This window comes from Centruroides sculpturatus, unplaced genomic scaffold (assembly GCF_000671375.1).
Source record: "Centruroides sculpturatus isolate CEXI.00-Female unplaced genomic scaffold, Cexi_2.0 scaffold1070, whole genome shotgun sequence".
In the NCBI taxonomy this organism is placed as follows: Eukaryota; Metazoa; Arthropoda; class Arachnida; order Scorpiones; family Buthidae; genus Centruroides; species Centruroides sculpturatus.
The window spans coordinates 222,756-247,047 of NW_019386008.1; the positions used below are offsets into that span (position 1 = coordinate 222,756).

Below are 24,292 nucleotides of genomic sequence, written 5' to 3' on the forward strand. Positions count from 1 at the left end.
ACAGCTCTTGTGCAACAACATAATAAAAGGGGATTTGGCGTTTAAACAGAATCAATAATTTTACAGGAAAAAATTCACACATATCATGCCCATAAAAATGAATCTTTGACCTTTCTCTCGAAATATTCTCCATTATCCTTAACCTAAAATAATCAAATTATTCTCTTTAAGAATAAAAGAAGGAAGGGCTCTGTAAGAGTGCAGTTATGAAATCTATAAGTGAAACTACATACAATATATCGAAGGCAGGAGGGACTTCGATCTTTTAAAGAACGAAACACGAAATGTCGGAATTTAGATCTATTTTTGAATGACACCAGATGTTATATTATCCTTTTTTCAATGTAACGTTTTGTTGTATCCCTAGTAACTATTTAGTCAATCCAGAAATAAGTTATAGTTCTGTTTGACAGAATACAGGTGGACGCCCTCAAACGGTAGGTGAATAAAACTTAGTGGGCGGCCATTTTAGATATCAATACGTAAATTAACTTGAATTATTAACTGAATTACACTTTCGGTAAAGGTATTCGGGCCAAAATAACCTAGCCACAATTAAAAATATATATATTTTATCTATTTATAAAGAATTAATTTTTCCTATTTCTCTTTTTTTTTATACAACAAACTTAACGATAAAATTTAAAAAATAAAAAATAAATTTAAATTGTTAGAAATTATTATTATTATTGTTTGTTATTAGGTATTATTATTATTATTATTATTCGAAAAATTGCAATTTTGTAAAATCTATATTTGTACGAAAGCAAAGTTCTAAATTTTTGATGATGATGATGATTATCGTAATGATAATAATAATAATAATAGATGATAAAAATTCGATATTGATTTAAAAAATATATATACTGTCACAATTAAGTGTAGTGTAGAATTGTGACGTTGCTTGACGAATTTTTCTTTTTAGTTGGGAGAAATGAAAATGATAATTATGAGTTATATCCGATATTGCGATTCGTGTCGTAGGCTACTAAAAATTGTCATGGACAAAAACGATATTTCTGTACTGTACAGTACGTCGCGATTGTGACATAGTTACGATACCTGTACCTGGATGGGAAAGTAGTTAATTCTTCTACGCAAATATTCAAGGTCTTAAAAGTGCAAAAATAGTAATTAATACATGTATTTTTCTACAATCAATGTAATTTAAAATTTTCGAATTAAGGAAAACATGATGTATACTATTTAATGTAACACACTGTTTAATTATCTTTTAAGTGCTCCGAAATTCGATAATTATTTTCATCTAATTGGAGAAATCGTATTTATAAATTAAACTATCAGTTCTATTACTGATCAAACGTAGAATTGTATTTTTAATTTTAAAATTTCGATCGATTTATTTAATTATTTTTAATGTAAAAAAAACAGCCGACATTTACGAAATATCGATTAAAATTTTATATGGTGAAAGCACGTGTTGTTGTGCTTAAAGTTAAGCAATTTTTATTGTTTTCAGCTCTAAATTCCTTTAGAATCCGCCAAATGTTTACCATAATAATTTCTCACACGTTAAAGTTGAGTAATCATGCGGTTCGATCGTTCTTTTCACCATTTCAACAATCGGCTACCGCATACGCGACCGAAGAAAAATTTTGATTTCGTCCGTATATAAAATAATTATTGGCTAATTTCCAAGATCTCTTTGAAGAGAAAGTACGAGAGATAATTAAAATACTGTACGCGTGTAGGAAAAAATAACCAACCCCCTACAGTTTTGTGGCTGTTATTAAAGACGCTAATTGGGTCTGATGCGTGGTGTACCATACCTACTAACACAGTTCTATCTCAGCTGAGGTCAGGTCAAACGGAGAATAGTTACATCATGATTAGCGATGTAGAAAGGATATTTGCTGCGTAATACTAACTAGGCGTGGAGTAGTTCATTTTGGGTGGTGTTTAGCACATCTCGTGTGGGTTGCATTTTTAAATCTCGGAGAGTTTTCATAATTCGACACACTTTATGGGGACAGGTCAACAGTTTATTTCTTTTGCATTTTTACACACTTAAGCATGTTCAAATATTCAGAAACGGAAGATAGGATTGACCTTGGATATGCCCCGTGAACACTCATCCACCGAACCGTGATCTAAGTTCAACCACAGATTCGCGTTGCTCGTATTCATGCTTTAGATAATACGCTACGATAAAACACTTAAAGACTGTAAAATAACAATTTTCGGAATAAATTTAGAGCTAGAAATCTGTTTATTTCGTTGAAGAAACAAAAATATCATTTTTATGCATTGATCAAGCGTAACGGAATTGAATCAACGTTAACCACTACCTGTAAATCGATCATATTGTAAGAGCTATAGTGACTCATCTCCCTTCTGATGTTAAGCATTATCCCTATATACAATACTACAATATTGATATATTTTCTCGTAAAGGAAGCGTCAGAATTCTAAAAATTTTAAATTAAATGCGATTTCATTTTCTAATTACACAATATCTTAGTGTGTTAAGTAACTTTGCAAGATTTTAACAAACATCTAGCGTCATACGCTATGCAAACAGCACTGATGACGATTCCCACATGTACTGCCTGCCGGATGATTGTGTGGCACGCCATTCACGATCAATATAGAGTAGAAATCGTTTGGCGTGAGCAGGAGAACAAAATGTACACATTGCTAGTTTTATATTCTTTATTAACACATCAAGGGAATCAGATAGTGTCTTCGAGGCGAGATTGATAGCGCATTTACTTCACTTTCAATGGGCGCATTAGTTCAGTGTATCATGCTAAGTATTAATTTATGAAACAGTTTATACGTGCGTCCAAGAAACAAACGAGAGTATAATTTGGCACGGGTGTGGCCACTTCGGCTCTGTTTACCGTCTTCTCCAAATGTTTGTCAACCGAAGAAAGGGTGGCGGAATAAGTAAATAGCATGATTATTTATAAATTTCCAATATTAGAACTTGTGGGTGTACAGCAAGTCTTAACGATCTGTCTATAATATTTCCGGTACAGCGGGAGAGGACCCACCTGTGAGCAAGGGTCTTGGGAGTGGGTGGAGATTCTTTTTGGTGATCAAAGATCGCTGCTGGCACCACCTGGATAAAGCTACAGTTTGATGCGATTATTGTCGAAAATTCTACCCTTTGGTTCTTTATTATACGGTTCACCTCCAGCAAATAACATTTTAACAGATTCTTTGACCCGTGTGCAATTGCTATTTTCATTTAATAAGAAAATGTTACTTTAATGGCATTTTTCATACGACATTCCACCCGACGAACTAGAAGTTTATAAAGAAAAAATAGAAGAAACGACAAAACAATTCTTTCAAAATTTTTATCGAAACGTTTTATAAGTTTTTCTATTTTGTTCACGCGTCATTGCTCGAATAACACGATAAAATTTAGAAAATTTACAACATTTCCTGCAGTTGTATATCTCACTCCTGTCCTCACGCCTGGTCGCATGTCTCGCGCTGTTCAACATTTGTTCTCTAGAGACAGATCGACTCGGGTGCCCACAATAGCCGATGGTTCTGTTCCCACAGAATCAGACTGAGGCCCAATGTTAACGCACGTGGCTAACTGTTGTCGACTACTCTGGGAAACATCCAACGCCGCACGTGTCGTTCAAGCCTCCCCGAAATATAAAAGCTATACAACCCACGGGAAAAAACGAAAGAAAAGGAAGAAGAAAAAAATGTACATCCTCCCATCGCGTCTCCTTGCAGAAACCTTAAGCAAAGAGGAAGAAATAATTGGAGCGTTGATTTTTCATTCGAGACGTGTCGAGTGACAGATTGAATCAATCGATAAAGCGTCCCGTGATGCTTTACTTCTCGACACTACTAAGGCTTCCTTCACCTTTAACGCAATATCCGTAGCCTCGTTACAGGCCAACCCATTAAGGCAGAACAGCCATCGATGTTTAAGTACAATGGAGGCGATCCTAACGCGCAGACTCCGTCCCACCAGATTGTAGCAGACGACGCGTCCACACTGTCATTTGCCGATAGGCAGCTGTCTTTAGTACATCAGCCACCATTACACGTGCATCTGCACCCCTCCGCCGACGTAACCTCAGTGAATAGACTTTACCGGGCTATTTCTCAACCGGGCACCATCCTCGTCGCCCAACCGAAACACCTAACCTGGCCTTACCTTGGCCCGCTTAACGGACCGACGCACACTAGTCCACTGTAGCACCCATTACAACTCCGCCCCCGAATCTACTTCCTCAACGTAAAAATACACAAAAGTCCCTACGAAATTACACCAAAAATGACTCACCTCTGCAAGCGTAGCTTACGGTGCGTTCGGGTGTCCCACGCACATAATATGCTCTTTTTGTTTTTAATCAGTTCATGGTGGTCAGCGCGTGCGATCGCTATCGCAGCGAGAACGCTCTGCACAGAAAAACAAACAGTAGAGACAGACGGCGGTTGTGCTTACACCAGCGACTGCTGGCTACTTATTGAATGGTTGGACTGGCAGCTGGGACGACATGGAGCGCACTCCGCCTGGCGGATAGTTTGTGCACCACCTTGCACAACTGTCAATCTCTGACATCACTGCCACTGCTACGGATTCGATTAACAAACAACACGACTAAATCGAAACATATTCGGTGTGTTTTTTTATATTTTCACGCTAATCTCTTGCGTAACGTTTCTTAAAACCACATTAATAATTAATCTTTAATTGAAAGGCGTTCGTATCTCCCTCGTCATTCCGTCTTTGACGGGCTCAGCTGTTTGTAAAGATATAAATAAGCTGCTTGGGACCCAAATTTGTCACACAAAAACTGGAAACAGAGTGGAAAATTGCTTAACTTTTTATAATTGTGAAATTAGAACGTGATCAAGGATAATGTATAAACTTTTAAGTACAGGTTAACTTGTACTAATTCGAATTTTCTAAATTTATATATATATTTATTCTATTATATTTTATTCTTTCGAGTCGAATTAATAGATCGAGTAAGCAAATAATCGTCACGCAAGGTCAAGTAGGTCACAACGAAGACATTGGGACAAAATTAAGGTTGTGTGTCCGGTCCCATTCGGCCGGTGTCTCCAAACCGGTAAGGATGGAAACAAAAGCAGTTGGGAGGTACATATATAGACACCACACCTTGGCTGCCACATCCGGTAATTAGAAGTGTGCCTCTTCAACCGTACCTATATCTCAATGAGAATGCACCTAGACGAATGCAATATGCACTCCGATAGACCACTTTAGTTTTACTGCAGTCTTAGAAGAAGTAAATACATATATCACAGTGACGATAATAGTGTGTAAAGTATCGGAAACCTTTGAAGATTTAGTAAAAGTTACTCAGATCATTAAAACTAAAGTGGTTTAGAAACCCAGTTTAATTTAATTCGAAACGTCATTTGAAACAGCTCGTAATCACTAAACTAAATATCAATATACAAATATCAAATATTTGAAAATTATTATTATTATTATTATTATTATTATTATATAGTTAAAGTATATGTAGCCTAATATATTTTTTATTCCAGTGATCTCGAGTACTGATTTAAATTTTAAAACGATGTCCCATGTTTATTCGTCTATAAAACCGAACATAAATTCATGATAAATACAAGTAAATTAATAAAAATTCTTTTTTGAATTTGGCATTACAGGTTATCGTATCATTGAAGTGCAATATATTTAATTTGGTAACTAGTTATGCTTGAAATCCGATATATTTATGCTTATTTATCGTCAATATTTTAATGACTTATTTTTATTTTAAATATAAAACGTAATATACTAATAAAATTCTAATGAAAATGTTTAGTTTCGAAGCGACTTGTTTAATTTTAAAAATTTATCTTTATTTCCTTTGATATCGAGCGCTTTTAATTTTCGTCTATTTATTTATCATTTTAAGTTGTAAGCCACATCCATTTATTTTTAATATCATAATTTTGAAATTTGATTTAAGAATCGTGATACAAGTCTAATCTCTGAGCAACGGTCACTGATGGAAACAAAAAAAAAATGGCCGTTGTTTGGAGGTTATTTTGTAAGCTTTTTTGTTTAAAAAAATGCCCACTGTTATTGAAGGTTTGACTGTTTAAAAAATAAATAATTATTCATCTTTGAAGCTTATAAACTAAACTAGTTGAATTAATTTATTTATATTAAAATGTAATGTACAGTACAGTAAATCGTTCCAAATATGTAAATTTTTTATGATTTTCTTGTTTTTTACTATGTTATATAATACCAAATAAAGTTATAAGCAGATGTACGATTTTAATATTTGCAGCTATACAATTTAAATATAGCCAACCCATAATGAAATCGATAGAAATCCAAAATTTTGTACTTGATTCCGTTGGTATCCATTGATTATCATTGATTCTCGAACACGTGGCAACAAATTCTATGTAAATTAAATTCAGATTCATTAACAGTTTTTCTATTTCACATTTTTAAAGATATAATTTAACTCTTTTTCCATGTTCTTGCTATATTATAATCTTCATGTATGAAGATTAATCACGCGTAAATGAATTGCACATGCATTAATCCCCTTAAGAATGGTTGCTTCATACAACAATTAAGAGAGTGCCTAAATTATTCTAACTGTTTTGAAATATTGAAATTTCGCAAAAATTGATAAAGAAAAAATTAACGTTTAAAACAATTATTCATTTCGCTACAAGTCGTTAATGTTTACTTGTTAAAAGGTTTGTATGCTGTTGCATCGACGATGCTGCTACTCGACCTTTCGCATCACCTCGAGAACCACCTGACATTTTCCTGACAAAAATTCCGCGCTATCATCATTATAATCGATCGCTAAAATTCTCTTTTCTAATGTAAGAATAGTAAAATTAATATAAAAAGTAGAAAATAATGTTAAAGAAATATGCCAGTTAGCATCTTTAAGTTAAAAGTTATAATTAGTTTACGATTTATAACAACTATAACTTTATAATCTTAGAAGAGTGGAGGATATCAATGTCCATTAACACCAATAAAATCCATTAAACATTAAACATTCATGACAGAAATGCAAATTTACTCTATCTGCTGAATATATTGTGTATATTTACTGCATATAATTATAGGATTCACAAAATTATGCATTAATTTACTCTGTGATTTCTCTAGCAATTAGTATTGTTAAGATTTACTCGTCTTCACTATCGAAACTTTGATTTAAAAGCATTTTCAATATACTCTTTTTAAACTTAAAATAATATTAAATATCATTACTCTAATGTTATAATGTGCTGTTGCTCATCGTTATAACAACAGTATCAGCTTGTGTTTGTGTGTGTGGTATAGCATTATTGCTATATTAATAGTAAATCCCAACAAGATTCTATTGGAGTCTATTTATTGTACAAATTTTGCATACTCTTATCTATAAATACGCATACAATTATATGATAATGCTAATATAAGTTCTACTTTACATAACATAGATAATAATAATAAATCTAGTTATAATATAACCTACGTAATATTATATATATACTGTATATGTATATATTATGCACATATTTACATAGTTTACTGTTATTGTAAAATGTATTCAATATATATTCTACTAATAATAATGTTTATTGCCGAAAATTATAACACAAATGCTATAGCCTATACTTAAAATAGTTCTATATGCTTAATTTGCATAGTAAAATGAATATTTGGCATATATTTTATAGTAAAAGTTTAGCTGTATAGGACTAATCACAGTTAAAACTCTATTCCTTAATAGAGATTCTATTTATTTGAACATTGAGTATACTCAACTTCTTTTAATGATAAGCTCTTGGTTATATTTAAATAAAGGTTATGAATATAAATGTTTAGGTGATAGATTATCGTATTTACAATGTTATAATTGTTAAATAAACGGGTGTGCTTCTTATAGGCTTCATAAAGTAGTTAAGATAAAGCAAAAAACAAAGTTGATCAGATACGGATTCACTAATGTTTCTAATTGGTCACGAGCACTTCTCTGGATCGACTTTTGTCGATTTTCTAGAACTTATTACAGAATTTGTAGCGAATAAAACAGATTCTAAACAAATACGAAAAATCGACCATCATCTTCATTAAAATTTCATCATCTCCTTCTCAATTCTCGACTGATTTGCATTTCAATAAGGTGAAAAGCAACAAAGAAAATAAAACTTTCCGAAGAAAAGATTTTGTCTCCCCATTTACCACATACCGTTTAATAATATTCGGTTTACATCAAAGATTTTAAAATTAAAAAATATGGATTTTACATTTGTATATACATATCACACACTCGTGTATATATACTGTACATATATTGTTTAATATAACAAGATATGATAATTATTAAAATGGATCCTGCCTTAATTTTTAAGCTTTAATAAACTGTTAACCGGAGTAAGTCATTCTGGATAAAGTTAATCCAGGTTGAAATAACCTTGGAAAGATTAAATTTTATCGCAGATTAACCTTTATCACCTGTAAACTAATCTTGGTTAAAATATTCGTTTGGTTTTATATATTATCAAGTTTTAAACAAAGACTAAACGTAAACAAAAATTGAATATTTTTCTCATTAAAATCGATTTAGAAAATTTCTATTTTTGAGCCAGTAGCAAGAGGCACGTCACGTCCAGCAACAATTTGTCAAATAATACGAGGAAGAGATTTAAGAGGAAATCACTTCATTCGAGGGACGAACTTCACGCCTGTAATAACCAGGGGTGGCAAATAGGAATTAATAAAATAAAGGTGATATCAGCGGCCATCTTAATATGATTGATATCGAAGGATAGATGATGTAGGAAAGTTCTTTTTCTTTTGCACCTCCCTCCAATCGGAAAGCGCATCAGCAAATGGGCGTTTGGGTAAGATGAGGAAATAGCAACAGTGAAAAATAGTAGAATAATTATAGTGTAAAGTGAATACATCAATATGAGGAATATGATAGGCGTTATCTTCCTGGTATTTGTATTTAGAATTCGAGTCAGCCACGGAATCCATTAATTAAAAATTGCTTACAGAAACAACGGTAAAAATCGGATATTATGCGAGGGAAGTTAAAATATATAATCCAATCTAAACAAACACTTTGCTAGTGTAGATTAGCATTCTGTCGTTGTAATCCTCGGTATGCTCGAGTCTACCAATTTGAGCGAAGGGATTATGTCGCACGTCTAACTTATTTAATGAAGATGCATAGAGTGGCCTGTGCGTCCGGTCATTATGAAAAGTTGATGATATATATAGCGTCTAACTAACTGATTAGCAAGTGGATGATGTTGACATCACGTGACTACACGACAGTTGCTCCCGGTCTCCAAACGGCTTAGCTACTGGTTAATTGTTATGTTGTGATACATGGGAGAGAGGTCAGCAGACTAATGCTGATTTACAGCCTCCGCCTCGTCTACGTGATATCACTATTGCTGTTCCTCATCGCTTTCGAAGGCAAAGGATAAACTACGATGGTATTTTCCCAAACTTTAACTTTGCCTAATTGCTGAATGGTTTCGGAAATTTAACTTCACCCTCGGATTATTACGCGGCCCTCTAAATGCTCTCGCCTGTAATAAATTTGTTCGAAATTTAATTTTCTCGTCTCCATATGATCCCGATTTAACCATTATAATCTTAGATCCCTTTAAATGAACTTAAAGGAGCCTCCATAGTACTCCGATGACAAATAACTCGTGCCAGATGATAGTTTAAAGAGGTCAAAAGCAGATTTGCAAAGCGATATTTTACATATTGAACTGGAGAAATTACATTTTCCCGATCTTATCATTCTCTATTCATCACGAAACAGAAACGGTTTTTAAAAAGTATTCCTTAAGAGAAATAGGAGAGGGAACCAGTTAAAATTCCCCTCAATAAAGCAAAATAACCCGTTTAATCTAACCGAATGGCATTGATAATTAAGCAAAGCTTCCATCAAGCGACCATTTCTGTTTAATCAGTGGTAATAACCCAGGCGGAATATTCCTATACTTCACCAAACAAATTACACCTCCGAGGAAGGTGGTGCTAAAAATAATGGGATAGGACTATATACTTGTACGAAGGAAATATGGGTGGTATTTCTGGTCAATCAGGCCAAAAGGGAAACAGCTGAATATCTTCCCACAATCTACTGCGCCACAACAGAGCAGAGACGGATTGCTACATTCCGAGGCGGCGCAATAAGATTGGAAAAGAGGTTTTTTTTCCTTCTTTTCCCCTATCGAAGAGCCTCTTCCAGCGCAGAACCCTTAAGGGATGAGACCGGTAAAGGTTAAACAATCTACCACCACTCGAACGGATATAAACTAATTTATAAAATTAATGTATCTCCTTTAATAACAAATGAACTATAGGAAAGAGAAATCTCTGGTTTGTACTCGCGAGTGAAGCACTTAATTTAAATCATTTGAAGTTATTCAACAGTTTCCAATCAACAACGGGAATGTTTCCATCATGGAATAACGACCAATCCTATTAATTCTCGATTCCATCATCTCAATGGCTGCCGATGTGGATTTTTATCAAAGATCTATCTTTTCCGGTAGAATTCTCCAATCTCTTCCATCTGACCAAACCACAAAGATAAAAGTACTTCTATGGCACGGTCTATATCTAACCTATATAGCATCTTCCCCTTTTTTCCGTATCTATTGCAATAAAATAAATGGCAAAAGGTCATCTCGGATTGAATCGAGAAAAAAACTGCTGACGGAGTTTATCGAAGTCGGGTTCTGCAGCATTACTTCCTCTGACGACCAGATAGATACACGGTACAGGTCTTTAGGGTCTTCTATTCCCTATTTGCCAAATTAATTTAGCAGTTTATCTCCTTTACATTCCTAGAGTGCTGAGATAATTAGTGGGTAGTAAAAGCGAAATTTGAACCCCACTCGGTTTAGTTACGACTTTACAGAGGCTCGAAACGAGTGTCGATCCTTCTGTCACGCTAATTATAAAACATCTAAAATCGTTTTAGCGTTGCTACGCGATGTAAAACAGCTCCCACTCTATAGACTACCTTTACGATCGCCAAACGTTTATGCGGTGAATATAAAAATAGTAATTTTTCGAAGACGGAACCTGTTGCCCCTTTATTCACCGGTCGGGACGAAGATAAAATCTAGAAAATTTGTACACAGTCGCGTGTTGACATAACAGAATCGAGCTCCCTCCCACATTATTGACTATCGGTGATACACTAATAGATACTCTTTTAGACTCAACCAAGCGGCAGATGTTGCTTTGTCACCACGTTGAGGGGGGAGGTAAAGTAGATAGGTGGAAAAAAGCAGCTCTTTTCTACCGAAAGCCGCCCACGTGCGTCGAAGATGATTCAGAAGGCGACACTCTCCCCTGCAGTCTCCCTTTTCTAGCGATCGAAACTGGCGTGAGTCAGGTCGACACTCAATCTAATAATTACCCCTCTGCCGCCGCACCACCGAGCTTAATAACAATGTTGGTGCCCCTTACCGCGGGTTTAGATACAAACGTATTTGTCTAACATATTCCCAATGTCTCGACCAATTAATGTTGTTGTAGAAGATGGATTGAAACTTTTTCTAGATATCAACCCCAATGAGTTTCCTTTGTCTTCGCCGATTGGGATTGTACCAAAATTATACATTTGAAATGATTTAAATTTTTTAGTAGTTTATCCTCATATAACCTATAACTAGCTAAGAAACAACGTTAATTTATTCATCTACGCGCATCCTGCAACTTTTCCACAATTGGCAGTAGGCTACTTAAAGAGTTCTTAAACCCTATAATTACTTCAATTAACTCGCAGAAAGCTTGATTTGGTGACAGTTTACTCAATAACGGCTTTTATCTCTTTCGAGCAACAGGGAGGAAAAAAAAGGGGGAAAGTTATAAGAAGACCATCTGCACCTACCTTACTTCATCCGAGTATTAGTAAAATGTTCTAACTTTCCACTTTTACTATAGATACTGTACGGCTATTGTATACACATACATTAAAGTGCTTCTTAAACATCTATATCGGAATGTTCGTTCTCTTGTTGATTACACATTTTATCCATCCAAATTCCTATTATTTATCACTAGCAGGACCCAATGATCGGTTTCTGATGTCCAACCCCTCGACCCCATTTTGTCTCCTTTCTCTCTTTTTTTCTGCTCTTTCGGCCAATTTGTCATAAGCAGCATTATCTAAACTTTGGTTTTTCCTCGATACATAATTCATATAAAATGACTTCTTTCCTTTTCAAGACATTTTGTTCACTTCATATCGTATTCAAACCTGGTATGCAGTCTCCTCTCTCTCTTTCGTGTCTGTTTGTGTGTTGTGCCACGGATCGATTGGTGGTTTAGCCACAGAAACATCATGGATCCAACCGATTCGATATTTATAAAGACTTTAACGTCATTTTTAAAAACTCTTTTATCATATATTCCAGAAATTTTAACTATGGTAAGCAAGTTCGTTAAGAAACACAGTCAATTCGGCCGAACAATAGACGAGAAATTTTTTTATGAATTAATTCCCGTCGATTTTCGAACTCTTCGAATACCTTTTTTAGTGCGGAGATATAAAGATGCACGAGACCATCAACCAAGCTAAAGAAATGCACATGTCCGGAAAAGAACAAGTAAAGGAACAGTGAGCATGCCCAGATAAGTTTACACGGAAGGCAACATCCTAGTGCAGAATACAGAATACACCCTTCGATTACCACACTAGAACAGATGGCACAACCGTCGCTATAGCAACCGGGCATCTTTGGGACCAAGCGAATGGCACACAAATACCTAATCCTGTCTCCACACACACACACACACACACACACACACACACACACACACACACACACACACACACACACACCGGGCGGATGGAGAGAAAGAAAAAAGAGAGAGAACGAGGGAAAGAGAGAACGAAAGAGAGAGAGAGAGAGAGAGAGAGAGAGAGAGAGAGAGAGAGAAGGAAAAAGCAAAGATGCCAAAACCGCAGATTTCACAACAGACTACTTAAAGGACAGCTTGCCAGACGTCAACTATGTATCGATTTTTGGTAGAACGACATCTGTACATAACACGATGCCCCACGGATGCTTTTCTGCACTTTTACCTAATACACTTTTTTTTTCTTAAAGGGTAACTCCTGCCTATCCCATTTGCATAAAAAATAACTTGGATTCGTTTGCATTTCAAAGCTGAATTTATTTAAACTACCAGATCGCTCTTTGTCGATATATAACAATAAAGAAGAAAGGGGGGGAGAAAGGTGAATAAGCAAAATTTTCACAGTGGAGATGGTCAAGAGGCAAAAATTTATTTGCTAATTCGATTAGATAAGGGCCAAAACACGTTAATGAAGTGTTGAGACAGTGATTAAGCCGATGCACTCGTTGTCAATCGGTCATATTATTAGAGGTGTGTCATTAAACCTGCTACCTGCTCGTTAATTGATTTTTACTCTGTTAAACCTGTAATTTTACTTGCCCCGATGAATTTTGCCGTGTCACCTCTTTTACTATTGGCGGTTAGACGATTGGGAGTGGCCGAATCTACCAATAAGTGCTTGTTGCTTACGTGCCGGACGAAGAAAGCTCGGTCAAACGTTCGATTTTTATCGCATAACGGTAATATTTTCTACGATTTTAAATGGTTTTCTATTTGATTGTTTACTTATACACAGCAAAAACTATTCGTTTGCGTTTTTGCAGCCATTCGGACTGACGCAACATCAACCAAACAGTGGCAGATATAACCCATTTGTTACTGGATGGGGAAGACAGCACCCAACACGCTCCGAGTTGACATCGATCCGGCCAAACCTTATTTTGCCTTTTTTCCCCTCTGCTTTTACTCCATCAGACGTTTTTTAGACAAAAAAAACCCTCTCACTCGAAAATATTAGACGTTGCGCTTCCACTTTTAACTATTTTTAATTAAAAAATACGCTTAAAAACTGCTCGTCTCCTTTGGCAAATTTGCTAGGAACTGTCGTGTTAGAGGTTAATCAACGCAAAAGAAAAAAAATGGTGGCTAGAGTAAGGCTTGGAGAGATCCTAGTTGGTGAGAAGTTTACAAACTATTGCTGTTTTAAATGATGATGCAAATCTCGATCGATATTGGAAACAGATCTGGCGATAACATCATTTACGAAGGTTAATCCCTTCTAAGTAATAAAGTTAGCGATTTGCAATTCATAAACTGTGCAAAGCCGCTATACTCCACTACCGTTTATTACGATTGCGATATAATTAAGGAATAAATCCAGATAAAATCATTATTAATACTATTTCCATTTGATTTTAGATAATTTTAAATTGCAGTTTCATTATAACTTGGGTTCTCTCTTGAGCCTCTTAAGGATTGCGAGAGGCTGAAGAGCATCAATTTACTCGTCTTCAGCTACTCAAAATGTGAGATCTTTTACATCTCGAAATGCGTTAAGTCTTAAGAGCTGAAGTGCTTTCTACCCTTTTGAAAGGATCATTGGAGTATGTTTAAAGCTCCGAAGACTCAACAATATGTATTTACAAGATTAAAGATATACTCTAGAGTTTGAGCGACTGCATAATTTAAGATCAAATTTTCACGAGTTTTTACAGCTTTCTAAATCCAAAAAAAGTAAGCTTTTAGCATCGTTTAAGATTGAATTTCAAACTCTAATATGCCTCAAAATTAAATTATTGGTTTTTATTTGTTAAATTTTTTTTACATTTGTAGTAAACAATTTAAATCAAATCCTCGTATATTATAACTCAAATTACATATTTTAAAACGTTGAAAATGTAATCTAAAGGTCAAAATTGTAGTTTTACATTTTTTAAACATGAAGTTTTCTACAAGAAAATTCTGTTACAAGTTATGTTTTACATAAAATTAATAGAATGCTCCTTTTACAAAATGTAAACTATTAAATTTCGATTTTAAAAGTCTCATCCTTTCGCTTCTTTACTCCAATAATTTGCATTTTAGCATCGTTTAGAGTAGAAAAGATTCTGAAGCCATCTTTTAAAGATATCGTAAGAAATTTTGTATTGAAAATATTCTATATTTCTGTATCCTTTAAGGCTCAAAAACACTTTTAATACAATTTAAAATCTCGATACACTTTCATTCGTATCCGTTCTGTTTCCTGGAGGAGATTGACGACCATCTCCTGTAACCAACGATAATATGAAAGGACAAAAGTCTAAATGCAAACAAACTAATAGGTTCGTATCAGATTTATATCGTGCTTGATAAATCGAGTAAATCGATTGTATTCTAGTAAGAATTTTTTTCTTTAATGACTCCATCTGTTAGCGATTTGGAAGAAGCAAAGAAAGAAAAAAGGCAGTCGAGATGCCACTAAACCGATGTGTACATAGCGGATATATTTCCTGCAAATGCCCGGGTACGAGCGGTTAACACTATTTAAGTGAGAGCTCGTGTTTATATAGGTGTAGGTGTTGGAAGCAGTGCATCATCAATCACTGGCGATTACAAAAGGCAGAGGTTAACTGGCAGAGAAGTTTGTTGTTGTCAAGGCAACGGAATCTACAGTAGCTAACTTCATTATCTCCTTGCTGTTGTGGCTAGATTAACTGGCTATGCTGAGCAATATGGAGCGAAGCGGCGCTGTCGGGGATCGGGATGACAATGGCATGAATATACCTCAAGTAAGCTGCCGGTTTGTCTGTCTGACGGAGTAGAAAGGTGTCGAGCATGTTAACAATGGAGAAAGACCGCAGCATCATTATTACAATCTAGATTATTTTTATGCTTTACTGTAGAGATTGTTTCCGCACCGTCTTCTTAATACTCACTTTATGATAGTTTGTAATCTCGGTTTCTTCGCTCCCATCGATACGATTTAATTTGTTTAAATCGACCGATTTAAAAATTATATATATATANTTATTTATCCCTTTAAATAAGATTCTGTGTTCGTTGAAAGTCGATAATTACTATTTTTCGAACTGTATAATAATAATAAATATAAAACACATAATATGTAACTTAAGCGATTTAATTTATAAAATCATTAATAAATAATAAGAAATCCTCTTTTAATCTTTAATAATATAAGGTTAAACGAACCGTAGAATCTTTTTTTTTCTCCCTACCTTTATAATTTAATCAGAAAGAATGGAAAAATGATCAAAATGGAAGATGTGATCCATTATTGTCGAGTAGAATAGCATGTCAATCATCCATCAATCAAGATTATTTCGGATAAAAGATAATATCAAAAAGAATTATATCTCTTGGAATATAAAGAAGACACGACATGGTATAAAATACACTTTTAAAAATGATGCAGGCTACAAATTAACTAACTCAAAAAAATTTATTTCTTTTCATTTTTTCCCTGTAAGTTACATTTAAAAAAATACACAAGAAATGGAAGAAAAATATACAAATAATCATGTAGAAACTGCAAAATATTCTTGGCAATAAACAAGGAAAATTCTCAACTCGCGTCGCTAGTTTAAAAAGAAAAAAAAGAAAGAGAAAAAATCAGGAAGAGAGAAAGACAACCGATTATATCCATTCTGATTTATAAGAAAGTGCTTTAAGTGTCATAAGATGCTTACTTAAGTAGAGGCGACCGAATGGCAGATTGCCAACATCACCATACGATGCCGGAATCTAAAAAACAGAAATTGTTTTTGCTCTGTGACCATCCATAAGGTAGACATATCGTAGATAAGAATGAAAATTATATTTCTGAAAATTTGTTGAGGATACGCCTGCCAAAAATGGTATCGTACTAGTAAAGAATTAAAGCGACTTAAAGCGCTTTATTACAATCGATAAGGATATATTTAATCCATGAAAATTATTATTATTAGTCTTCGATCATGCATATTCTTTCTTCTATTCAAAAATCATTAATGTACTTACCGATAAATAAACCAAATTAAAAACATAAACTACATTAAATTTTAAATTAATTTTTAAAAATAATTATAAAAACACTTACCTTTTTCTTCTTATCTAGAATCTAAATCGATTTTTAAAACTTAAATTTTTATTTATTTATTTCTATTTTTTCTTTTCTTTTTTCTTTTTTTAAATAAAATTTCTTCGAAAATTTTATTTTCTATTTTAAAAAAATGCTATTTTCATTCCTCATCAATAAAGATTAAAATTTTCTCTTTAAATTATACTTTTAATTCGAAAAAATGGAATTTTTATTGGCTAAAAATAGTATAAATGTACCAGAAATCGATGCGAATTTAATTACTCTTATTATTATTATTATTATTATTATTTAAAGAGTATATTTTTTTCAGTGATAATGTAAGTTATTTATTTATTATACTGTATGATACAGTAAAGCAAAACACTACTTCACGTGTAGAATTTATATAGAAAAATATAAGAAATAATAGTTACAATACAAAAAATATCTTTATTAATTATAGAACTATATTTATATTCTTGGCATTTGATTAATGTATAAAATATACATGTCATTTTATAAATATACTTTATAATATTTCAATAAAGGCATTGCTGGTGAATTAAAACTAAATGTAAAGCCAGGAAAAAAAAAACAATTTTCAATTCATGTTTTCTATTGTTATTAATCCGTAAAAGATATATTAACGAAGAACAATTCAAAATTAAAAAAAAAAAAACAATTGTTCTTTCTTGTGTTATAGATCTTAACATAATACCGCGACTTTCAAAAATTCGAGCAAGAATCAATTATATTTCTTTAGTCGCTCTTCTAGACCATAGAAATTTTTCCTGATTTTGAAATCTTCCTGAAAAATTCCCCAAAATTATTAAGAATTTTCCTTATTTTTTTCTCGGTAATAACAGTTATTTTGAAAACGCGATCAAAAAATACGTATTAAAAAAATGTTTAATTAATGGGTTTTTGATTTTAGTTTTTTATTGTGAAAAATAGTTTTTTTCTTTTTTCTCAGTTGTAGAAAGTTTCTTTATTAAATATTATTGTTTAAAACAAAATAGATTTTAAATTTCTCTAAATATTCATGTTAATTTCTTATTTAAAATAAATTTTGAAAAATTTTTATTTATAAAAACTTCTTATATTTATGATAAATTTTTATTAATAATTATCATTTTTAAAGCGTATTTATTGTATACAATAAATTTAATTAGTCGTTTCTTAAACTTTTTCCCTTAAAAATAGCACTGAAGCATTTAAAAAAAATTTTATTTTAATTATATTTTTCCATTAATTATCAATACTTTAAAGATATAAACAACATATTTATATAAAAAGCTTACACTTTAATAATTATATGTAATATTTAATAATTTTTCTTAATTATATTTTAAAAATTTGTAGTTTTCTTTCTATGTTTATAAGAAATCTGCATTGAAATCTTTTGTTTAAATAATTCTCTGCTTTGGAGAAAACTCCCAATCTGGAAGCTCTATCTCTACCGCTCTAGTAAAAATACTGTAGTTAAAATTAAATATATAGAACAGTCAGTCTAGTTTATAAATTTTTCAAAAGAAACTTTATTAATTCTGCAAAGAATAGAAGTTCAAAAAAAAAAGATAAAAAAAAAATGGCGCGGATCGAAATCCTGAAACCTGAGAACTAAGTTAAAATTTCTTGAGGTTCTTGCCGAAGGTTATTTGCTCACTTAAACTGTGTGATTACAGGTATGGAAGCGTTGTACAGTTACCAAAGACGAAATTAAATAAAGTCCCATCACATAGCGTGTGATTAATTGACGAAGGACCCGAGTAATACTGGGAGTAGTAATTAATGTTTCTTGTGCTGATTTATTGTAATGAGTGGTTGTCGGTGAGAAAAGAGGACATCAGATAAGAAGCAACACTTCTTAGGTAGGAGTGGTCGAAAGGTGTGAGGTCCTTAGCTTAACTACGATCTCCCAGGAAAGAAAAAAAGAGAAAAAAAAAAGTCTGTAAATTGTAAAACCTTACCTGCAGATTTCGGTGAAAACTTGTCCCTCTGTGCTGCACAGACTGCCAATAAACGATAACCCAGATCCAAATCATACCCCTGCTGCACAGCAACCTGGCTGACCACCTGAAAATATTTTAATGATTTTTTAAACGCGTATAATGTACTTTCTGTGGTATTATAGCTCACGAGACCCGTAAAACGAAATATATAAAAAAATATTATATCAGTATATATAAGCGCAAGCGAACACGTTTCGGTTCTACTTCCATCTTACTATAGACGTGTCTAGCTTTTTTTCCCTTCCTAAAACATTCATGAAATTGAGATAGGGAATAATAAAATCATACACTTTCCCTCTGCCGTGTGGGTTATAACAGTTGATGCAAGTTGAGGTAGCTCAGGATTGGTTGTCGTGACGTCATCGACATGTCACGGACTCAACATAAGAGTTTAGTGCATTTGATGTAGTACAAGTGTAAAACTACAGTTTTTAATCTCTAAGAGTTAAAGTTAGTTATAACCACTATAAAACGATGCAATTTAAGTAAAACTGAATTTATATTTCTTCATAATTTGTGTTGTAAAAGTTAGCTGGAGTTTATACTTCCTCTAAATGATACATCCCTAGAAGCTTATGATATACACGCCGTGGATGATAAATAGGCTTCCATTATAAGCTACTTCTATTAGAGAATTAATAAGAATCGTAGTATTAAATCGTATCTGATAACGATACGTTCGTGCAACTACAGAAATTCTTGTATGCAACGTTGTTAACTTGCGTGCGATCTCCCTCGACATGCTCCTAAATGTATTATTGTTATTGCTACCCTACAATTTCCCGAAATAGGTATAAGCAACGTGTGACATTGTTAATTGCTATTTTAATGAACCCTTCTATGCATTGATTTAATGTTACTGTGATATGCCACTAATCACGATGGCGTTAACTACAATATCATTGTCGTCGTCCAAATAGCTGGCAGGTATAATTCTAATTGCATTATTTTAAGTTTACCCTACATACTGTAACTGATACGATCTATTGTATAAGCATATCCTTATTAATTTTATGTCGCTAATTAATATTAGTTATGCCAATCAAATTCTCAAGCATGCTTCTGTGATATTACAGATGCTATTCTAATATTATTACTATCAGCCGACTAGTTCTCCTTAATATATAATATTGTTATCATTACCCAACCTAGTTCTTAATAATTATATTGTTATTATAACCCTATTGGTTCCTGTAATGATTACTAAGTATCTGCTCTATTAATTTCCCATTTTTCTATTAAAATCTATTTATTTTAGTAATATTAGTCAACTTGAAGTTGAGAATAAGTAGAAAACAACAATAAAATCGCATAGTATGTAGACGAAAATAAAAGTAATATGAGGCTATTGTCATATAACAAGTTCTCATATATAAGCCCACTGCTAACTTTGTTATTGCTACCCTACTGTACCTCAGAATGCAGTAATTGCTACCTGCCTCTACCTGCTAACCCCCTCCAATGTACAGTACCAAATGTTGCATTTCGCCACAATCCAATATCTAATGACGACTGCCCGTTACAGTTTAATACAGGATATATGCTACTATTTGTATATAATCTATTATGCCCAGTTATCTAATTATAATTAAATATAATTACTATCAATAGTTTTTAATGTCCTTAGACATAAATAATATGCCCTTATATTCTATTTTGTTGGGAATGTTTTAATTTAGGGTCTAATAGTAGAAAGGTTAAGAGAAATTTTCTTTTTTTTATAGTCTAAGCTGCTAACTGCAATATTATATAGTTCGATAGTAGAAAATAGTAGATATATATTCTGCTAAACTTTAATATCGTTCGTGACACTATCACAAACAGTATTACAGTTAGCTGCTATATATACAGTTCGACTTAGAAATTGGAAAACTTTTGTCTATATCCATTTATTGGCTCAATGTTGGAGTTGAGAATCTAAAGTTAGGGAAAAAAACTCTTAAATGATAACTTTTTTTTCCACTGGTTTAATACGTAGCCTATAGAATTTGTAAACTGTAACCGCAAAAAATGCGAGTAAAAGACGATACAACGATTGATGCGCTTAATAAATCCGATTAAAAAGAAGTTAGCGTATACAAAAATCAGATGGAGTTTATCGGAACTGTTGAGTTATCGATAATAACTTCACTTCAAAGATTCCAATCTGTTCCGCTCGAATCGATGACAGGTCGTGATTCCAGATTCGGCCGACAGAGTGCGTGATGATAGATACCCACCTTACGTAAGGCGATCGATACAAAAGGTTATATTTAACCTTAGCCAGGAGAAATCTCTAGAGATTTTGCAATACAGAATAGTACAAAGTCATTAGTTATTGCGCAGTATCGAAATGCATCGTAGCAGTTAACAGGTTCTACACTTCTGCCTTTTCCGCTAATAGTTTTTGTATCTCGTAATAACGCCAGGAATTTGAGTCTGGCTGCGGATAAAAACGTGAGGTGAAGCATCTGCTGTACTTTCACTACATCTTCTCCGTGTTAATCTTACTTTCTTAATTTTCTTATACAGAAAATCTTCGGTATTACAAGAAGGTATACGTTCCCTCTTTTGTTTTACTGTATCAAAAGTCATCTTTAACCATGACTGGTTTCAAATATGCCGCCGCAATGCCAAGCATCTCGTTAAAGAGTCGATGATAATTTTCTCGATTAATGTCGGAATGTAATAAAGAAAATTCAATCGTAAGTTTTATATATGTTAGAATTGATACGGGGCCTCCATTTTTTGAAGTAGTATCGAAGAGGCGATATCTAAGGCAACTCACCCAGTCTAATTATGTCACAGGTGACTACCTCCAACATCCTGTCGGGAGAGTTGCGTGCCTCGGATCGCAGCCTTAGGCCTGAGATGACCCTGGCTGAACCTTGGCAAGGGAGACAGGTTAACTCGAGTCTGGTTGGTCGGACCAGCGGAAGTTTTTTTTTTTTCTTCTTCTTGTTCTTAAGAGCGGTCACCCCCACACAAACCTCTCTGCCTTGCAATGGAATAAGGGGGGAATTCAAGGTCGTTTTGTTGTATGTAGTCTCAAATTGTCGCTTGTTCAAAGATTTTTCCTTTTTATTGTGATCATTTTAATAATTTATTACATAAACCTTGACCTCGGTAGGTTAATTTCGGAAGCTACAAATAAGTTAACATATAAAAGTAGACATTTATATTTTTATGCTTTCAAAAAATATTCGAGAATTGCCAAAAAAAATAGTTTGGTTTCTTCTCGATAGGTGGCGGAGCATCTCCTCCGTCTTATCCTTTATTGAATTTTGCTTATATTACGCTTTTATAAATAAAATAAAACAAAAATATAAAAAGAGAAAATCGATGTTGTAGTAGCAGAAATTGTTAACTGTCTTATGTTAACAGATAAGAAAGGAAGAAACGCGAAGGTATTCGAATAGACAAGCAAAGATCCACCGAATCGATGTTGGATCAATGTCTTTTCGCAGCGGGTCAACGTTATTGTTCTTTTTTTTCCCCCTTTCTTCTTTCCTCTTCCTCTATTCCGAATAAACAAACAAAGTTTTCGATACAAAAGCAATACCAGAACTTTCTTCTATTTAATTTTTATAAACTTACCGTCAAACAACCGATAAGATTTTGTTCGAAGACCTTCTGGAATGCTCTGCTATCACTACACCATTCGAGAAGTTCTCTCGCTGCATTTTGGAATCCGGTCGGTGTACTCAAAGCCTGCAAAGATAATATACATTATTTTTAACATTAAAAACAAATCTGCTAAATCTGTAATATATATAAAAAAGAAATGAATAAATAAGAAGGAAATCTTTGAGGAGAGAAAGAGTCCATTCCGAAGAGCAGTTTGTTCTTAGCTCTTAAAATATACATGAAAAATCCTCCGAAAGTTTCAATTGGATGCCACTTGGCATTTTGGCCTTTTTAAATATTTACCCACAACATTACGCATGATCAAAAAATATTTGTTTCTTTCTAACTTGATTTTTATAAATTATACAAAGAAACAACACCAGTTTTCCTATTTATATTTATTTAGTCCTTTTTTTTATCTTCCTTTCTCATTTTCTTCTTTTTTTTCTTTAATTTAAGAAAAAATACTAGTTCCTAAATTAAGATTTCTATCGGCTGATAAAATAAATCTTCACTTTTTTCCTTCTTAATATTTATTTAATTAAATTGCTATATTTTCTTCAACTTAAGAAGAAGATAATTAACCAGTCTCTAACGAAATTAACAATAAATAATCTTAGTATGTTTATCAGTAATTATCCGATATCAAGAGATATCAGACTAGTACCATCTCGAGTTTATAGAAAAAATGGGAGAAAGACTGGTGACATCTCGACGACAAGCGGTCTCTAAGGCGGAAAATGAGAAAAGTAAACGTAATCGATGCAGATGTTGGACACAGATGGCTCTGATTGCAACACAGACAGATAAATCAATGTAATTCGTACCATGTCTGATGATTCCATCGTATCATGCTCAGAATTGGATTCACTTATCACCTCTGATTAGTATCATTTGATGCTATTTGTTTAAAAATTATTAAGTATGCTGAGACACTCGGATCAGTCTCGCTGCCAATAACCATGCTCCGCGGCAATGTCGAAGCGATGTTTCAAATCGCTATAATATATCGATAAAGTGTCTTACACGGTTTGGAATCTTGTTAAAATTGATATTATTTAATTATTATATTCTCCCCTATTTAATTTCGGATGTATCGAGATCATCTCCTATTTAATCACAACATTTCTATTTAGCCGGACGTCAACAAGTAGGAGACAGACACTTAAGGGATTTCCTTACATTGATGTCAGATGGAAACGAAGTTCCTTTGAGACCCAGATCTGCTCTTTGTGCTTCACTGCCATCTACTTCTATCTGTCATTATATTGAATAGAATCCGAAAATACTTTCCTTCCATTTAATATATTGTCATAACTTCGATTCCGTTTTAATAACATAGAAAAAAGATGGTTGGAGAAATAAAATTCATATCTTTGGATTTATCACGCCTTTTGTAACATCCCTGACAATCTAGATGATTAAACGAGTTTTTGAACTTCTTTAATTTTACATTCGAGTTTATTTTATTTTATTATATTTCCCACTAAAACGACAAATGCGATAAGAAAAGAGAGAAATGTTGCGACATTTCGTCACTTGCTCCAATAGAGTCAGTAAAGGCAAAGAGCAGCAACAGATCAGCCACGAGTTTTCGCACACACACACACATATACACATACGACTCATCCCGAAAGATCGATAGAAGCCAGGAGAGGATGAGTGCGAGGGGAAGGAAGCGCTGATGACCTGGCGCTAGTTCTGGATCCGAAAGAGGCTGCATCAGTTCCTCTGGACAGCAGCTCTCAGAGAGTGCGTCTCTCC

General features: G+C 33.5%; 1 protein-coding gene across 1 annotated transcript in view; it reads right to left on the bottom strand.

The window, feature by feature from the left end:
• The window catches only part of LOC111613094 (zinc finger MIZ domain-containing protein 1-like), a 53,485-nt gene that overhangs the window by 16,402 nt on the left and 12,791 nt on the right, over positions 1-24,292 (bottom strand). Inside the window, exons 5-6 of the mRNA XM_023354414.1 lie at positions 22,499-22,612; positions 18,881-18,986 (exon numbers count right to left, since the gene is read on the bottom strand). Of these exons, the coding sequence (XP_023210182.1) occupies positions 18,881-18,986; positions 22,499-22,612 (220 nt within the window). The remainder of the gene's footprint in view (positions 1-18,880; positions 18,987-22,498; positions 22,613-24,292) is intronic.